General features: G+C 39.7%; 1 protein-coding gene across 2 annotated transcripts in view; it reads right to left on the reverse strand.

Moving 5' to 3' along the window:
- Positions 1-15,348, reverse strand: part of CNTNAP5 (contactin associated protein family member 5) — a gene marked incomplete at both ends in the record, with an annotated part of 1,017,925 nt that overhangs the window by 346,055 nt on the left and 656,522 nt on the right. For both annotated transcript variants that reach the window (XM_080690368.1, XM_080690367.1), the window contains one exon: positions 6,952-7,071. In XM_080690368.1, the coding sequence (XP_080546494.1) occupies positions 6,952-7,071 (120 nt within the window). The remainder of the gene's footprint in view (positions 1-6,951; positions 7,072-15,348) is intronic.

The following is a 15,348-nucleotide window of genomic DNA, read 5'->3' on the forward strand; positions in this document are numbered from 1 at the left end:
GATGATATGTCCTGGCTTCCACAGCTAAAAGCTGCCCCACTTTTAGCCTCCCAATAATCTATTTGTAAGTATCTAGAGATACAGTAGGAGAGAATTCCACAGGTCTCAAAACAGTCTCAATGAGGAAGTGCTATTAGATCATCTGGCCCCAAATCCATATGTTAGAGATCCAGAGTGAGGCCACAGCATTGTGGCCTGCATCAGCATTGCAGAAGGAAACCCAGGTTTCCTGTCTCCAGCACCACTGATTATCTTCATGTTAATAAGACCAAGGAAAGTCTGAGCAAGCCTTTTAGAAGTAATGCACTGCACTTTTTTTTAGTTGACCTTAAAAATTATCAATTTTAACAGTCTCATAGCTAAATACTATATTATTATACCCTATTAACTTTGCTATAGTTAGCATCACTATAAGTATGGGTCAGAAAGTTAACAGTTGCCTCAGTTACTTTTTGGGAACCTTGGGGCCACTTTTGTTTAGCTCCAACTGGTTGTAACCACCCACCCTTCTCTTGGTCTTTTATAAATGCCCGATAGGTGACCAAAACTCTACTCTTTATTTATTTATTTTTTATTTTTTATTTTTTGGAGGTACTGGGGTTAGAACCCAGAGGCTTTCTACCTCCAGGCTATACCCCAGAGCTTTTTTTATATTTTATTTGGAAACAGGGTCTCGCTAAGTTGCTGGAAGTCTCACTGAGTAGCTGAGGCTGGCTTTGAACCCATGCGATCCTCCTGTCTCAGCCTTCCAAGCATGGGGATTACTACGTCCGGCCAAATCTCTACTCTTTAAACATGTTAACACCAGCATTTTTTGAACATGCATCCTATAAAGAGGCCTGAAGTTTGTTTACATGTATGCAGGCTTTGATGACCTGACCTTTCCTTACCTCAGCTTGCCTGTCACCATGCCATAGACAACCGGCTTCATGGTCCTATGAATGCACCTACACTACTTTATAAATGACTTTGAGGCTTGGATGTTCACCTCATCAATAACTCTTGCAAAACTCAGCATTTCAGTGAATGGCACTGGCTGTGCATGCACGATGGTCCTGGCCTAGGACTGCACCTTTCCTACAGTTGCTGAATGTCAGAGAACAACAGCTCTCTGTTCTCAGAAACCAGAGCTAAAAACAGAACAGTACTCCACTTCTCTTTCTGCCTCCACTTCTCTTCACTCTCTTCTTTCCTTCCTCACCATTTCCTGTACTCTTTACCACTTCTCTTTTATGGTGGCATAAGTCATTCATAGTGAATAAAAAACCCTCAAAACTTCCAAATAGAAAGATACATACTTAATCATTACTTTTCTGTATTAGAAGATTATTTGCTGATTAAATATGATAATTGTAATTCAACTTAAATAAAATTGCTTTTATTTTTATACATATTTTAGGGGAAAGAAGCAAAAGAAAGTTATAAATTTTACAACTTCATGTAACTAAAATTGTCATACCTCAAATATATACCCCACAATGCCTGTTAAGATTGTCAACTCAGGGCCCAACTCAGAGGCTCTAATGCTTTGTAATCACCCCACTGAAACAACAAACTAAATTTGCATTCTCCTTTAGCCACACACTGACTAACAAAAATTCTGAAAGACTGTTTCAAGAAGAGCCAGAGAGTTCTTTGTAATGAGACCTAAGGATCCATCATGCCCTCTGTGTTCTTGTATTTACATTGTTATCTACAGTTTAAAAGGTTTAAGCAATTTTTATGTATACATTTTAATTTCAAAATAGATTTTAATGATACAAGGAAAAATCTATATAGACTAAAATTAAATTTTATAATTTAAAAATATACACACATATGCACATATACATATATATCATCTACATTATTAGAAAAACACACATATATTTTTATGGAAATTTTTTCTCCCAAACTATAACAATAGAATAATTATGGCAATCTCTGGATTGTAGATTATTGGTGACTTTAACATCTCCTTTACTGTTTTCTTTTTTTCCTAAATTATTTACAATTAATTTTGATTACTTTTATAACACAAGTTTTTTAAAACATCAAAGAAAACCATTGCAACATAATATCCAGTTGATGTCTCAGTGACATGGATTATTACTGAGCCAAGAGGTTTGATTGTTTTCTAAGTCTTAACTGGTAGTTGTAGAATTTATTGCCTTGAATAAATATTGCAATTCTCTTTCCTTCCATGTAAGGAGAGAAAAATAAAAATCTGTCTCATTTTTGTTTTGAAAGTTAAATGAGACAATATTTGTAAACTTTCATTTCAGTTCCCAGGGATGGTTATATTCATCACTGATAATCATCACATCACACCTAGTCACTCAATACCAGACATTTACATCCTTTGCTTTATTCTGCAGCCAAATTACTTTCTTCAATTTTTGCTAAAGTGTGGATCAGGAGCAATTTGCATCAGAATCAAGTGGAAAGCTAAGGAAAAGTGCAACTACTGAATTGGAATTTCAGAGGCTGAGAGTTCTGCATTTTTTAGGAATAATTTATAACCTAATTATATTTTAAAAATAACCAAAATCCACTGAGAAGTCCAGTCCTTGACCAGGTTGTTTAATATAAGTTGCCACAACCATGAATAAAAACGGTAATACCATTTCTAATCTTACAGGGCCACTGCAAAGCAGCTAGCATACTTTCATTTTAGAGAGATTAACCATTATTATAACACAATGAAACTGCATACAACTTCAGATAGCTAACAGATTTTGCAGAAAAAGCCTGGCTTCTGTATTCAGTTGCTCAAGTTGCTAAGTGTCCTTAATCAATATATTTTCCCAATGACTTTCTTGCATTTCTACCTATAGCACGGAACAGTAATATTCTTGATTTTACTGCTCATGAACAATAGCTCCATGTCTTATTTCTCTAAATATCCTCAGTGTCCAGGAAAATATCTGGCTAGATAAATAACTGCATACATGTGTTTGTCTTGCTGCAGAGAAGCCTGGGCGTGAGGACTCAACGGGCCTTATCAGGTCTTTACTTTCCTACTTCGTTACATTATGCAGCCAGCATCCCCTGGGCTTGAAAGAAACAAAGAAAATATTTGTGTATGCCAATTAATGACACTCAAAATGCAAAAAATTCTGGCACAGCCAAATGTTTGGATAACAATTACATCAGGGTTTGGCTCTTCAGAATTGTATTTGAGAGTAAATTAGTAATCACATGCCACTTCTTTTTTACCTTCTTCTACTTTTTTTTTTTTTTGTGTGTGTGTGGTACTACAGTTCCTGGAAACCCTTCTACCTCCGGGATAGACTCCCAGACCTATTTTATATTTTTATTTGGAAACACAGTCTCTTAAGCCAGTGAGGCTGGCTTCAAACCAGCACAATCCTCCTGTCTCTGCCTCCCAAGTGTGGGAATTACAAGTGTGTACCACCACGCCCAGCAATCACATGCCATTTCTAAACTCATGTAATGATTGCCTCCTTATATGCCCTTCTGAGCTTCAGAAAAAAGTCTCAAGCTATCATGAACTTCTCAGGAACAGCAAAATCAGCTCCCTATTTTGTTAGGCATATGCAGGAAAAACAGTCTGGCTATGGCTTAAAGCCATAGGACTGCAGTGGATCCTAACCACTCTAGGGGTCAGAACTGCCATTCCCACTTTTATGATGAGCAACTAAACAAAAGCTGAGAAATAATATAGGACTCACCCAGATGAACAGTCTGCAGGGCCAAATAGAAGAAAGACTTCCTAATTTTTTTGTTTTGTTTTTGTTTTTGTTTTGTGGTACTGGGGATGGAACACAGAAGCATTCTCTCTCTGAGCTACAACCACAGCTCTATTTTTTATCCTTTATTGAGAAACAGGGTCTCACTAAGACGTGGAATGCCTCACTAAGTAGCTGAGGCTGGCTGAAAATCCATGATCCTCCTGTCTTAGCCTCCCAAGTACTGGGATTACAAATGTGTACCACCATGCTGGGCTGCCTTCCTACTTTTTGAACCAGGGCTTCCCACTGGTTTTCATGCTTTATTGTTTGTCAGTTTGTCTTTTCTTTGTGGATTGTTTTGCTTGTTTGTTTTAAGATAATAAATATCTTTGTCAAGCCCTAAATTTTTTTTTTATTTTTATTGGTGCATTGTAATTATACATCACATTGGAGTACAAGACTTGAGAGGATATACAAGCACACATCATCCAATTAGCCCTCATCCAGTCCCCATCCCATTCCCCCCTCCTCCCTCGATCCCATGCTTGTTTGGTGATTAACTTTGATACATATGTTTATGTACCTCCTGCTTTTTAAAGAGGCTCCATCCTCCCCTATTCCATACCCTCTGATTGGTCACCTTAATTGCTTCACTATAAGGCCCTTTCTATAGCTCGACTACTTCCTGTTGCCCCTTTATCCTAGTTACTGCTGATTAGGGGAAGCATCTGGTTTTAATTTTCTGCAATATTTCTCTGTGCATGCTACATTGAAAATACCGATCCCACTCTTGATGGCCCCAGTTGTAGCCTGGCTACCCGGTGGAATGATCCAGACCTCGCTGGCTCAAGCAGCGGCCTTGCCTCATGAGAGGCCCCGATTCTGGTCTCACTGGCCCCGACACTGGCCTAACCCCTCAGCTGGCTACAATCCTGGCCTCAGAGGCCCCAGCACCGGCTTTCCTCACAGCAGGCTCCAATACTAGCCGATGGCCCCGGCATCGGCCTAACCCCTCGGCAGGCTCTGATCCAGGTCTCAGAGGCCTCAGTAGCGGCCTTGTTTCACAGAAGGCTTCGATGACGGCCACTGGCCCCGGCAATGGCCTAACCCCTCGGCAGGCTCCAATCCCGGCCTTGGAGGCCCCAGCACTGGCCTTGTCTCATGGCAGGCTCCGATGTTGACCTCGCTAGCTCCAGCACCAGCCTAACCCCTCGGCAGGCTTCGATCCCGGCCTCGGAGGACTCAATAGCGGCCTTGCCTCACGGAAGGCTCTGATGCCAGCTGCTGGACCCCCGGCACTGGCCTGACCCCTGGGCAGGCTACGATCCTGGCCTCGCTGGCCCCAGCACCGGCCTAACCCCTTGGTAGGCTCCCATCCCGGCCTCGGTGGCCTCAATAGTGGCCTTGCCTCATGGAAGGCTCCGATGACAGCTGCTGGCCCCGGCACTGGCCTAACCCCTCAGCAGACTCCCATCCCGACCTCGGAGGCCCCAGCACCGGCCTTGCCTCATGGGAGGCTCCGATTCTGGCCTCACTGGCCTCAGCACCGGCCTAACCCCTCGGCAGGCTCTGATCCTGGCCTCGGAGGCCCCAGTACCGGCCTTGCCTCATGGCAGGCTCCAATCCCGGCCTTGTTGACCCCAGCACCAGCCTAACCCCTTGGCAGGCTCCAATCCCAGCCTCGAAAGCCCCAGCACCGGCCTTGGCTCATGGCATGATCCAATCCCAGCTTCACTGGCCCCAGCACCAGCCTAACCACATGGCAGGCTCCGATCCCAGCCTTGGAGGCTACAGCACAGGCCTAGCCTCAGGACAGGCTCCAATCCCAGTTTTGCTGTGTCTGTCGCCGGCCTCACCCCTCATTAGGCTCTAATCCGAGCACCCTCTTCGCCCTACCATTTGTCCCACATTCTCGAGGGTACGTGGTAGTAGCATTCTGCCTCTAGGGTCATTACTTCAAAGGTTCCAGGTGTAATGCATCAGATATCTGCCTCCCCTGAGTACTGGCCACTGCCATTGCCACTGTCTCCATCATTTCAAATCTTTCCCAAGCTCTTTTTCCACTCTGAATGTTGTCCAGTGTTCCTAAGCATGCACGAAGGTAGCATTTGACCTTTGGTGTAATTTCTCAAAAAAATAAATAAATAAATAAATAAGGTTGGTAGGCTCCGATTTCTGCTTCTACTGAATACAAGTCTCCACTGCCAATGCAGAAACCGCTTTCAGCACCGCCTTTCTCCTTGGTCTCCGCTAAAGTCTCTCTCCTTACAGGTGATGTCCAATATTCTTAACAATGTAGAGAAACAGTCCTCCTTAGCGGGGAATTTTTCCAATAATTCCAGTGCATTTGGATAAGTTTTGTCTTCATCTCCATTATCCTGGCATCCGCTACGGACTCCTTGACCCCTCTCCGATATTTTCCTTTTTTCCTTTTCTTTTCTTTTACAGGATCCTTTTGGGTGAAAAGGGGGTCGCTTAGGGGTGCCTCACCAGCGCCTGCCCACCTGCCCATGGTTGGGGCCAGAGACCCGAACCACAGGGTCCTTCCAGGTGGAGAGGGTGTTGCCGAAGGGTGCCCCGCCAGCGCCTGCCCACCCACCCAGGGTCGGGGCCAGAGGCCCGAACCACAGGGTCCTTCCGGGTGGAGAGGGGGTGGCTGAAGGGTACCCCACCAGCGCCTGCCCACACGCCCAGGGTCGGGGCCAGAGGCCCGGACCACAGGGTCCTTCCGGGTGGAAAGGGGGTCCTGAAGGGTTCCCCCGCCAGCGCCTGCCCACACGCCCAGGGTTGGGGCCAGAGGCCCCGGACCACAGGGTCGTTACAGAAAATATTTGATAATTAATTCTTGATTATGAAAAAAAATCAAAACAATTATCAAGTTTTCTTCTCATTCTGAAAAATAACCTCTGCTGTTAATACCTGTCACTTACCAAAATACCAACCTTACCCCAGAAGATGGTCTTTTTCTGGGGAGATACTAAGTATGAAAATTAGGGTTACTCTATCTCTGATCTATAGTCCCATCCCTCTTCTTTTTATTTATTTTTTTGAAACAGCATCTCCTTAAGTTGCTGAAGGTCTCTCTAAATTGCTGAGGTTGGCCTTGAACCTGTATTCTTCCTGTCTCAGCCTCCCAAGTATTGTGATTAGAGGCTTACACCACCATGACTGTCTAGTCCGTTAATGTTTCTTTTTTCATGCAGGTTTCCCCTTCCAGTGATTTCCCTTTGTCTCCTATCAAGTGGTTTGCTGTGCATAGTGGCATTTTGGACCTTACCAGTTATATCACAGTATACTCGGAGAGGTCCCAGTGGCCCGCTGCCATCAGAATCCACGTAGAAGAATCCAGCCATGTTCCCTTGGTGCCGGTACACCTCACAGGATTGTTCATAGATGGCTGAAAAGGTAGAAAGACAGAAATAGGAGACATGGCTTCTCTCTGTATATTCCTCAGCTGGGGTCAGTACCTTCTGCATCAACTTACTTCCCATGCATCCTGCTTTCTTTCTCTTCTGTTATAGTCCCAACTTTTCCCCATGCTTTTACAAACAAGTATTCCAATGCTTCACAAAATTCCATCTTCTGTCAATCTTCACTCATTCATTCTTCTAGACTCTGCTCAGGGAATACTTCCTTTCAAAGTCTCCCTTTCCCTCTATGCCCTCCTCTTTGTTAGTTTATTTATCCTTTATGGATACCACACAGTCTATTGATCTGGGTTCATCCATAGACTATCCTGTCTTCCACAATAGGTTACAGAATCTGTAATAGTAGGGGCCATAAATTATTATCATTATTTATTTTGGAGCTTATGGGGTTATTGAACTTAGGGCCTTCTACTTCCAAACTAAAACCTTTATAACTATTTTATTTTGAAGCAGGGGCTAAGTTGCTGAGGCTGGCTTTGAACTTGTGGACCTCCTGTCTCAGCATCCCAAGTATTGAGATTGCAGGGAAAAAAAACATTCACACCCAGATTGGTCATGGACTAATTTATACTCTATTACACTCTATACCAGAAACTATCAGGGTTCTTTGCTCACATCTGGGTTTCAATCATGGCATCAGGGCATGATTAGTAAGTTAGAAAAAAAAATAAATGTATATATATATATACATATATATATACACATATATATATATACATATACACACATATATACACATATATGCATATATATATACACATATATATACACATATATATACACACATATATATACATATATACATATATATATATGTGTGTGTGTGTATATATATACATATATATACATATATACATATATATATATGTGTGTATATATATACACACACATATATACACATATATACATATATACACATATATACATATATATATGTATATATATGTATGTGTGTATATATATATACATATATATATACATATATATATATATATATATATACATATATATATATATATATATATATATATATATGATTTTGGCAATAGAGTACAAGGAAGTTGTGCATTTCTATATATGTAGACCTGGGCACAATAACTTATATAAATAGGTGTCCCATTAAGTTCAATTCTTTTGACTGAATAGGTATTTACTAAGCTCCTCCTACATGTTAACAGATGTGGTTACCACCAGAGGACAGGTCATGGATGATGCAATCAGGCTGTGTCCAGAGAGCTCACAGCCCAGTTGGCAGCTAGAGTTATGTAGTACTCACAGAGAGGCAGGGATGGCAGTCTCAAAACAGGGCGTTTGAATCAATTACTGGTTGGTAAAATATTTAAATTTTATTAAATCAATATGAATTAATTTGGAGTAACATAAAGAGGCATTTGCCATCTCCTGCATGAGAATGTGAAATGTCATATGATTGATCACACACAATGGTGCAGCTTAGAACAGCAGGTTCACATCCAATCATATCAACCTGCCCATGTTTAAAACACTTGAATGGTCCCCAGCAGCCTCTGAGATATGTTATAGCTTCCTTAACTTTGGTAGTTCCTGCCCCTGTGACAAATGCCCTATCCCAATAAGATGAAGCTGCAGTTTGTCATGATCAGGTGTGAGGGGTGCCTCAAATAATTCACAACCAGAAAAGTCGTCTAAAGCCTGAAAGGGTTTGACTTGTCATAAATTAGAGCAAAGTCAATGTTATGCATGAACTACTGGAATTTTTTTCTGCATTTTCACATACTCTCCAAAGCAGGAGGTAAATGAGAGTGCCCTATATATTGAGCATAACATTCCATCAAATTTATATTTGCAAAAGCCCAATAACATACTTGGGGGCATGTCCGACTTGTGAAATGAACTGGTATGTGTGTGGGTCCTTTCAAAACATTCCCCAAATTGACAACTACATTCAAGGAGTAGCTGTTGTTCCTTGAAGGGGGAACATTTAGACAGCATGCAGGTGATTGCATAATAGTAAGAATGTGAACCCTAGAATGACATTCTAGGTCCTTTTGCAGGGCAAGTTACGTAAGACATAGTACCTAAGATGGCTTAGAACAGCTGCACTGTGTGCTGGGTGACACCTCAGAAAACCCCTGTGATACATACTACCTGGTATTCATGTCTTATCATAAAGTCATCTCTCCCCACCAGCTGGACTTATTGACTTGATTTAATAAAAAATGACAGAAATGATTGATGTCTTTTTCAAGAGTAGATTATACACAAGACAGTGGCTGCCATCTTGGAGACTTTTTCATTAATTTTGCAGAATATGCCATAAGCGAAACTCATGAAGGGTCCTCAGGAGTGAGCTTAGAAGCTTCTGCATCAGGCCATGAGGGTCAGCCAGAAACAGATCCATAAAATCAGAGGTGAAAATGGCTGAAGCCTGCCTGATATCTTGATTGTAGTTTCAGGGATGACACCAGAATCACCCACTAAGTGGCTCAAATACCCAGAGAAACTATGAGACATCAATGCATACTGCACACCACATGTGCAGTTCTAAAATTGGTTCATTACAAAGGATAGATAATCCATTCTTAAAACATTCCTTTCTTATGTGGCTACAGGTCTAAAAACAGCCTTCTCAATACTGTCCTAGTAAGGATTCAAGGTGATAAGCCACATATGACACATGGAAATTACTTAATAAATATGAACATCATGCAATGTGTTTTACCTCATTCCTGGTTATATTTTCTAAAAAAAAAATGATTACATAGAAAAAGCAAATAAATGTCTGATGGTTTCCTTTTTTATTTATGCATTTATTTTGGTACTAGGGATTGAACCCAGAAATGGTTTATCTCTGAACTATATTTCCTGACATTTTAATTTTGAAACAACATCTCACTAAGTTGTTGAGTATATCTTTAATTTGCAGAGGCAGGCCTGGAACTTGTAATTTTCTTGTCTCAGCCTCCTAAGAACTGGAATTATAAGCATGTCACCACACCCAGCTTGGTGCTTTCCTTTAATTCATGAATTTCAAACACTGAAGTATTTTTCTAGTATTTTCCAAGAAAGTGAGAATATTTTTATTAATGTTTTGAATCTATAAAGACTAAATATTTAAATAGTAATTTGACAAGTAGAGTAAAGTAGGATGCACTCTATCAGGAAAAAAACAAAAGAAGCAAAAACAAGCATGACAAAAATTCTGATATACTATGAATAATCATGTTTCCTAAAAATATTGCTATTTTATTATGAAACAAATATACATAGTAAGGAAGAGATAACAAACAATTATGGCACTGTCAACAGAAATTAATTATTTTTTGGCCATAGAAGATAAAATAAAAAGCTACAAAATTATAGAACACTTTTCAATTTTTGAGTTTGTGGTTCCTGTATGAACTCATAATTTAAATTTTTAGTGATGTGATATATTTTCACATTTAGCTCAATGAATGTTCTAGAAGTAATCTAGGACAACATGGTCTCTAAAATCAAAATCAACTTCCTATTAAAAAGGAATGGGCTTTTCCTTGAGTCTATGTTTGGAGCAAGTAATGCAAAAGATATGGAGAACCTTGTTTTACCTAAAAATCAGAAAACCTATAAAAAAATTGTAATAACTTCAAAATGGCACCAAAACCAATTTGATACAAGAATTAGGGCATCAGAACGTATAGTCAGCCGTGCGTGGTGGAGCACACTTGTAATCCCAGTATTCGGGAGGCTGAGACCAGAGGATCGCAGTTTGTGCACAGCCTCAACTACTTAGTGAGGCCCTCCACAACTTAGTGAGACCTGATTTCAAAATAAAGAATAAAAAATAGGGCAGGGGGTGTAGCTCAGAGGTCAAATGCCTCTGGGTTCCATCTCCAGACCCGCAAAAAAAGAAAGAATAGTCACTGCAATCAATTATCAAATACTTACACCCAGTAATATGTATCTATCTCATCCATCCAAGTCCATTGCTTACCTCTAGCTAGTAAATAAACCCATGTTATGAAAATTAGAATATCAATCATATTCCGCCTTATAATATTGTGTTTGAGAGTAACTGAACAGCCAAGAATAAGATCTCTGGCGATGCAGAGTATGGGGGAATACACTTGTAATTTTAATACTTGGAAAATTGAGACAGGAGAATCCCAAATAAGTACATGGAAACTACTTACGGAGACCCTGTTTAAAAATAAAAATAAGAGACTTCCGGGAAGATGGCGATGGAGAAAGTGGGGCTTACAAGCCCCGCTAACAACCAATCTCTAGTACCACAAAATCAGTGCCTTTCATAGCCAGAAAGCACCATCAACAGAGAAAAAAAAAATGTAAATACAAGGGACAGAGAAAAAGAGGGCTGGAAAAATGAGACACAAGAAAGAAACCAGAACACAGTGCTGTGGCTGGAGCCGCGGCATGGAGCGGCGTGGGTGCCATCTTCCCTTGCAGCACCAGGCCCCAGAGAGGAGGGGAACTCAGAACGGAGCTCAGAGACACAGAGGAGATAGGCCGGCCTCATGCCCAAGGACGCTGTAGCAGCACCTTACTGCCTGTGGCAGCGACAAACTCACCGGACGGCACCAGACCAATGCACCCAACAGCCCACCAGGCTCCAGAGAGGAGCGGTGGACAGAGAGCCAAGGTGAGCCACTGTGGATCAGCCAGGTAGAATTCGGCAGATTTTTCAGCGCAGGGAGCGTCTAAAGCTCCCAGAGGCTGGGCTCAGCAAACCCTGCAGGGACTCACAGCAGAGCTCAAAACCAGAGAAGAAATTTGCCAGCCTCATGGCCGAGGGCATGGCAGTGGTGCCATATTTCCACCGGCGGCAGCAGCAGAAAATTCAACGAGTCCACTACAGCTCCATCAGTGCACTCAACAACCGTGAGTCAAATTGTGGCCCCTAGAGGAGAAATCCCAGTACTGCACTCCCAGGGACATGTCCCAGTGGAAGAGGGGCGGTGGCAGAGATATCACACCATAATCACAAGTCCCCACAGGAGAACGCCCAGCCTGGTACCCCTCATGGTCTAAAGCAACCTCGATTGACTCCCTGGGTCTGAGACTTTGTGATACAACCCAATAAAGGAGTAGTGATCACTGAGATACCACAGACTCAAGATCCAGAGCACCTTAAGTGAAGTCATAGTGATCCAGAGAAGAACCCAGAGAAGGCACAAACTTCTGAAATCATGCAAAAGAGGAATAATAATGGAGCAATGAATGCCCACAACCCCACAACATCAGAACCTGATAAAACAGATATTCAGAGATTTCTAGAAGATCAAATCAGGAAAATAACTGTAGAAATAATAGAGGTGTTTCAAAAAGAATTCAGAGAGAGCCAAAAAGAGATAAAAGATGCAATTAATGAAGTTAAGGCCTCAATTCAAAGTACAAACAACCGATTAGACCACATGGAGAATAGAATCTCACTCCTAGAAGATGATCACTCCAAAAATGAACGCATAGTTTCTAATTTAGAAAAAAAAAATCCAACAGCAGGAATCTGACACTGAAGAAATATAGGCCCATTTTAAGAGAGCTAAACTAAGAATAATTGGAATAGAGGAGGGAAAAGAAGGTGAAACCAAAGGGATCAACAATCTCTTCAAGGAAATAATAGCAGAAAAATTTCCAGACATAGAGCAAGAGGTTGATACGATCCAGGAAACTTATAGAACTCCCTTTAGACAGGATCAGAGAAGAGGATCACGCCACATAATTGTCAAAATGACCAATGTGGAAGCCAAGCAGAGAATCTTAAAGGCAACAAAAACAAAGGGCCAAGTGACATTCAGAGGCAAACCAATTAGAATCACTCCAGACTTCCCAAACCAAGTCATGAGAGCCAGGAGGGCTTGGAGTAACACATTCCAAACTCTGAAAGAAAACAACTTCCAGCCAAAATTTCCTACCCAGCAAAACTTTCTATCAGATTAGATGGGGAAATAAGCTTCCATGACAAACAGAAACTCAAGGAATTTATGTCTTCAAAACCAGCACTAGAGAAAATACTGAGAGAGATTAACTACAAAGAAGAAATAGGTAACACACACCAGAAACAGAGAAAGAAGATTTTCCATCCAACAGACAACTAAGATTGGTTATCTTTGGAGATTCATTATTTATGTTAGTCTTTTACCTATTTCTAAATTGTACTGTTTTCTTTTATTGTTGCTAATTTTTAGGATTTCTAGTTGGAATATTAATATACCTTCAGATATAGCATTTGGAAATATTTTACTCCATTATATCAGTAACTTTTAACTCTGTTTACATTGTCTTTGGATATACAATTTTTTTAGGGAGTTTGTTTACCCTTCTGTTGCCTGTGCCATTGAAATCATATCCAAGAAATCACTGCCAATTTCAATGTTGTGAGGTTTTATGACCCAGATTTTCTTCTAAAAGTTTATAGTTTTAAGACTTATATTTAGGTCTTTTATCTATTTTGAGTTAATGTTTGTATATGGTGTTAGGTAAGGGTCCAATTTTATTCTTTTTCATGTAATTATTATTTTTCAACAATATTTAGTTAAAAGATTATTATTTCCTCCACCAAATGTTCATGGAAACCTTGTCAAAAATAACTTGACAATATATGGAAGGACTTATCTCTAGGCCTTTATTTAACTCCAATGGTTTATATATCTGCATTTAGAACAGTATTACACTGTTTCAATTATTGTAGCTTTATATGGTTTGAAATCAGAAAATATATATCTTCTAGCTTTGTTCTTTTTCGAGATCGTTTTGGGTATCTAGAGTTCATATTCCATATTAGGATAGATTTTTTTCTGAAAAATAAATAAATAAATGTATGATAGTTTCACCTGAAAAAAAGAAAAATATTCTCTGGTAAGAAAGGAAAAAGAAATATTAAAATGTTATCTTTAAGTCATCAAAAGCTTGGTATCAGACAAATGAAACTGTTATGTGAGATTATCATTGTTAATTTTGGATAAATTGCTGTAATACTAGATGTCAACCACTAAGCCAAGCATGGGAAGGAGGGATGGGGAGGGAACGGGGTGGGGATTGGGTAGGGGCTAACTGGGTGATGTGTGCATGTATGTCTACAAAAGTTTTTGTTTAATCCCATTATGATGTATGAATACTGTACACCAATAAAAAATTTAAAAAATAAAAATAAAAATAAATAATAAAAAAGTTGCAGTTTTAGTTCAGTGGTATAAAATATCTGTGTTCAATACTCAGTACCAAAAAAAACATAACTTGAAAATTAACCAAAGCTACAAGTATACACATACCTGTGATAGTATTTAATTTATTAATTAGGCACATGAAGAGATTATAAAAATGAGTTATAATAAAATAGAATAATTTTCTCTCATAATTTGTCATTGTAGTGTCCTGTATTTTCAGACCTAGTTGACCACCAGTAACTGAAGCCATGAAAAATAAAATCACAATTAAGTGTGATTACTGTCATAAATGCTGAAAATCATGGTTTTTGATACTCAGTGAAGTAAAAAGAAAACAGTCATCAAAGTCTGTTAAAATCATCAGGTAAGATGTTAATGGAGGATGTTTCAGTGGGTGAGTTCAGTTAGCGAGACTTACACTGATAGATCAATCTTAATATCCCTAACACTGATTATAAGGGTGCAACCAAAATAGTCCTACCAAGAACACATTCTTCCCCCAAACTGAAGCTGAGTCTAGTGACACTGATAGCTAAACTAATATGAAATATGTTTAAGTATTGTATAAGGATGTGATTGGTGAAATCCTGAATAGAGGGTATTTGATTCAGTTTTTTCAACAAATAAATGATATAAAGGGTAAGAATGCAGTAAGCATATCAATAAAACACTGTGTGGGCCTTATTTAGATCCAGAATTAGATGGAAATTATATATTTTAGAAAAGATTTTAATTCTGGTTTTGTATGATAATCAAAATGTGTTATGTTTTAAGTAACTACAACTCTTTTGTGTTACAGAATTATTCACAACAAATAGTGTATTATAGTGAAATTGCATTTTCATTGCATATGTTTAAAATGATCCATAAGAAAGACAGATGGGTGGATGGGCAGAAGGAAGGGAGGGAGAAAGTAAAGAGATGGAATATAAAAGTAAGAATATTGGTAGCTATTTATCCTGTGTGGAAAGTACATGGTGACAGCTACAATACTATTTAAAAATGTCTGGTATGCATATATCTGTATAATGATTTATTTATTTTTAGGTGGTACTGGAGATTGAATCCAAGCACCTTCTACCATTTATCATCCAGCTACACTCT

The sequence above is a fragment of the Muscardinus avellanarius genome, assembly GCF_963383645.1.
Source record: "Muscardinus avellanarius genome assembly, chromosome: 2".
Lineage (NCBI taxonomy): Eukaryota > Metazoa > Chordata > Mammalia > Rodentia > Gliridae > Muscardinus > Muscardinus avellanarius.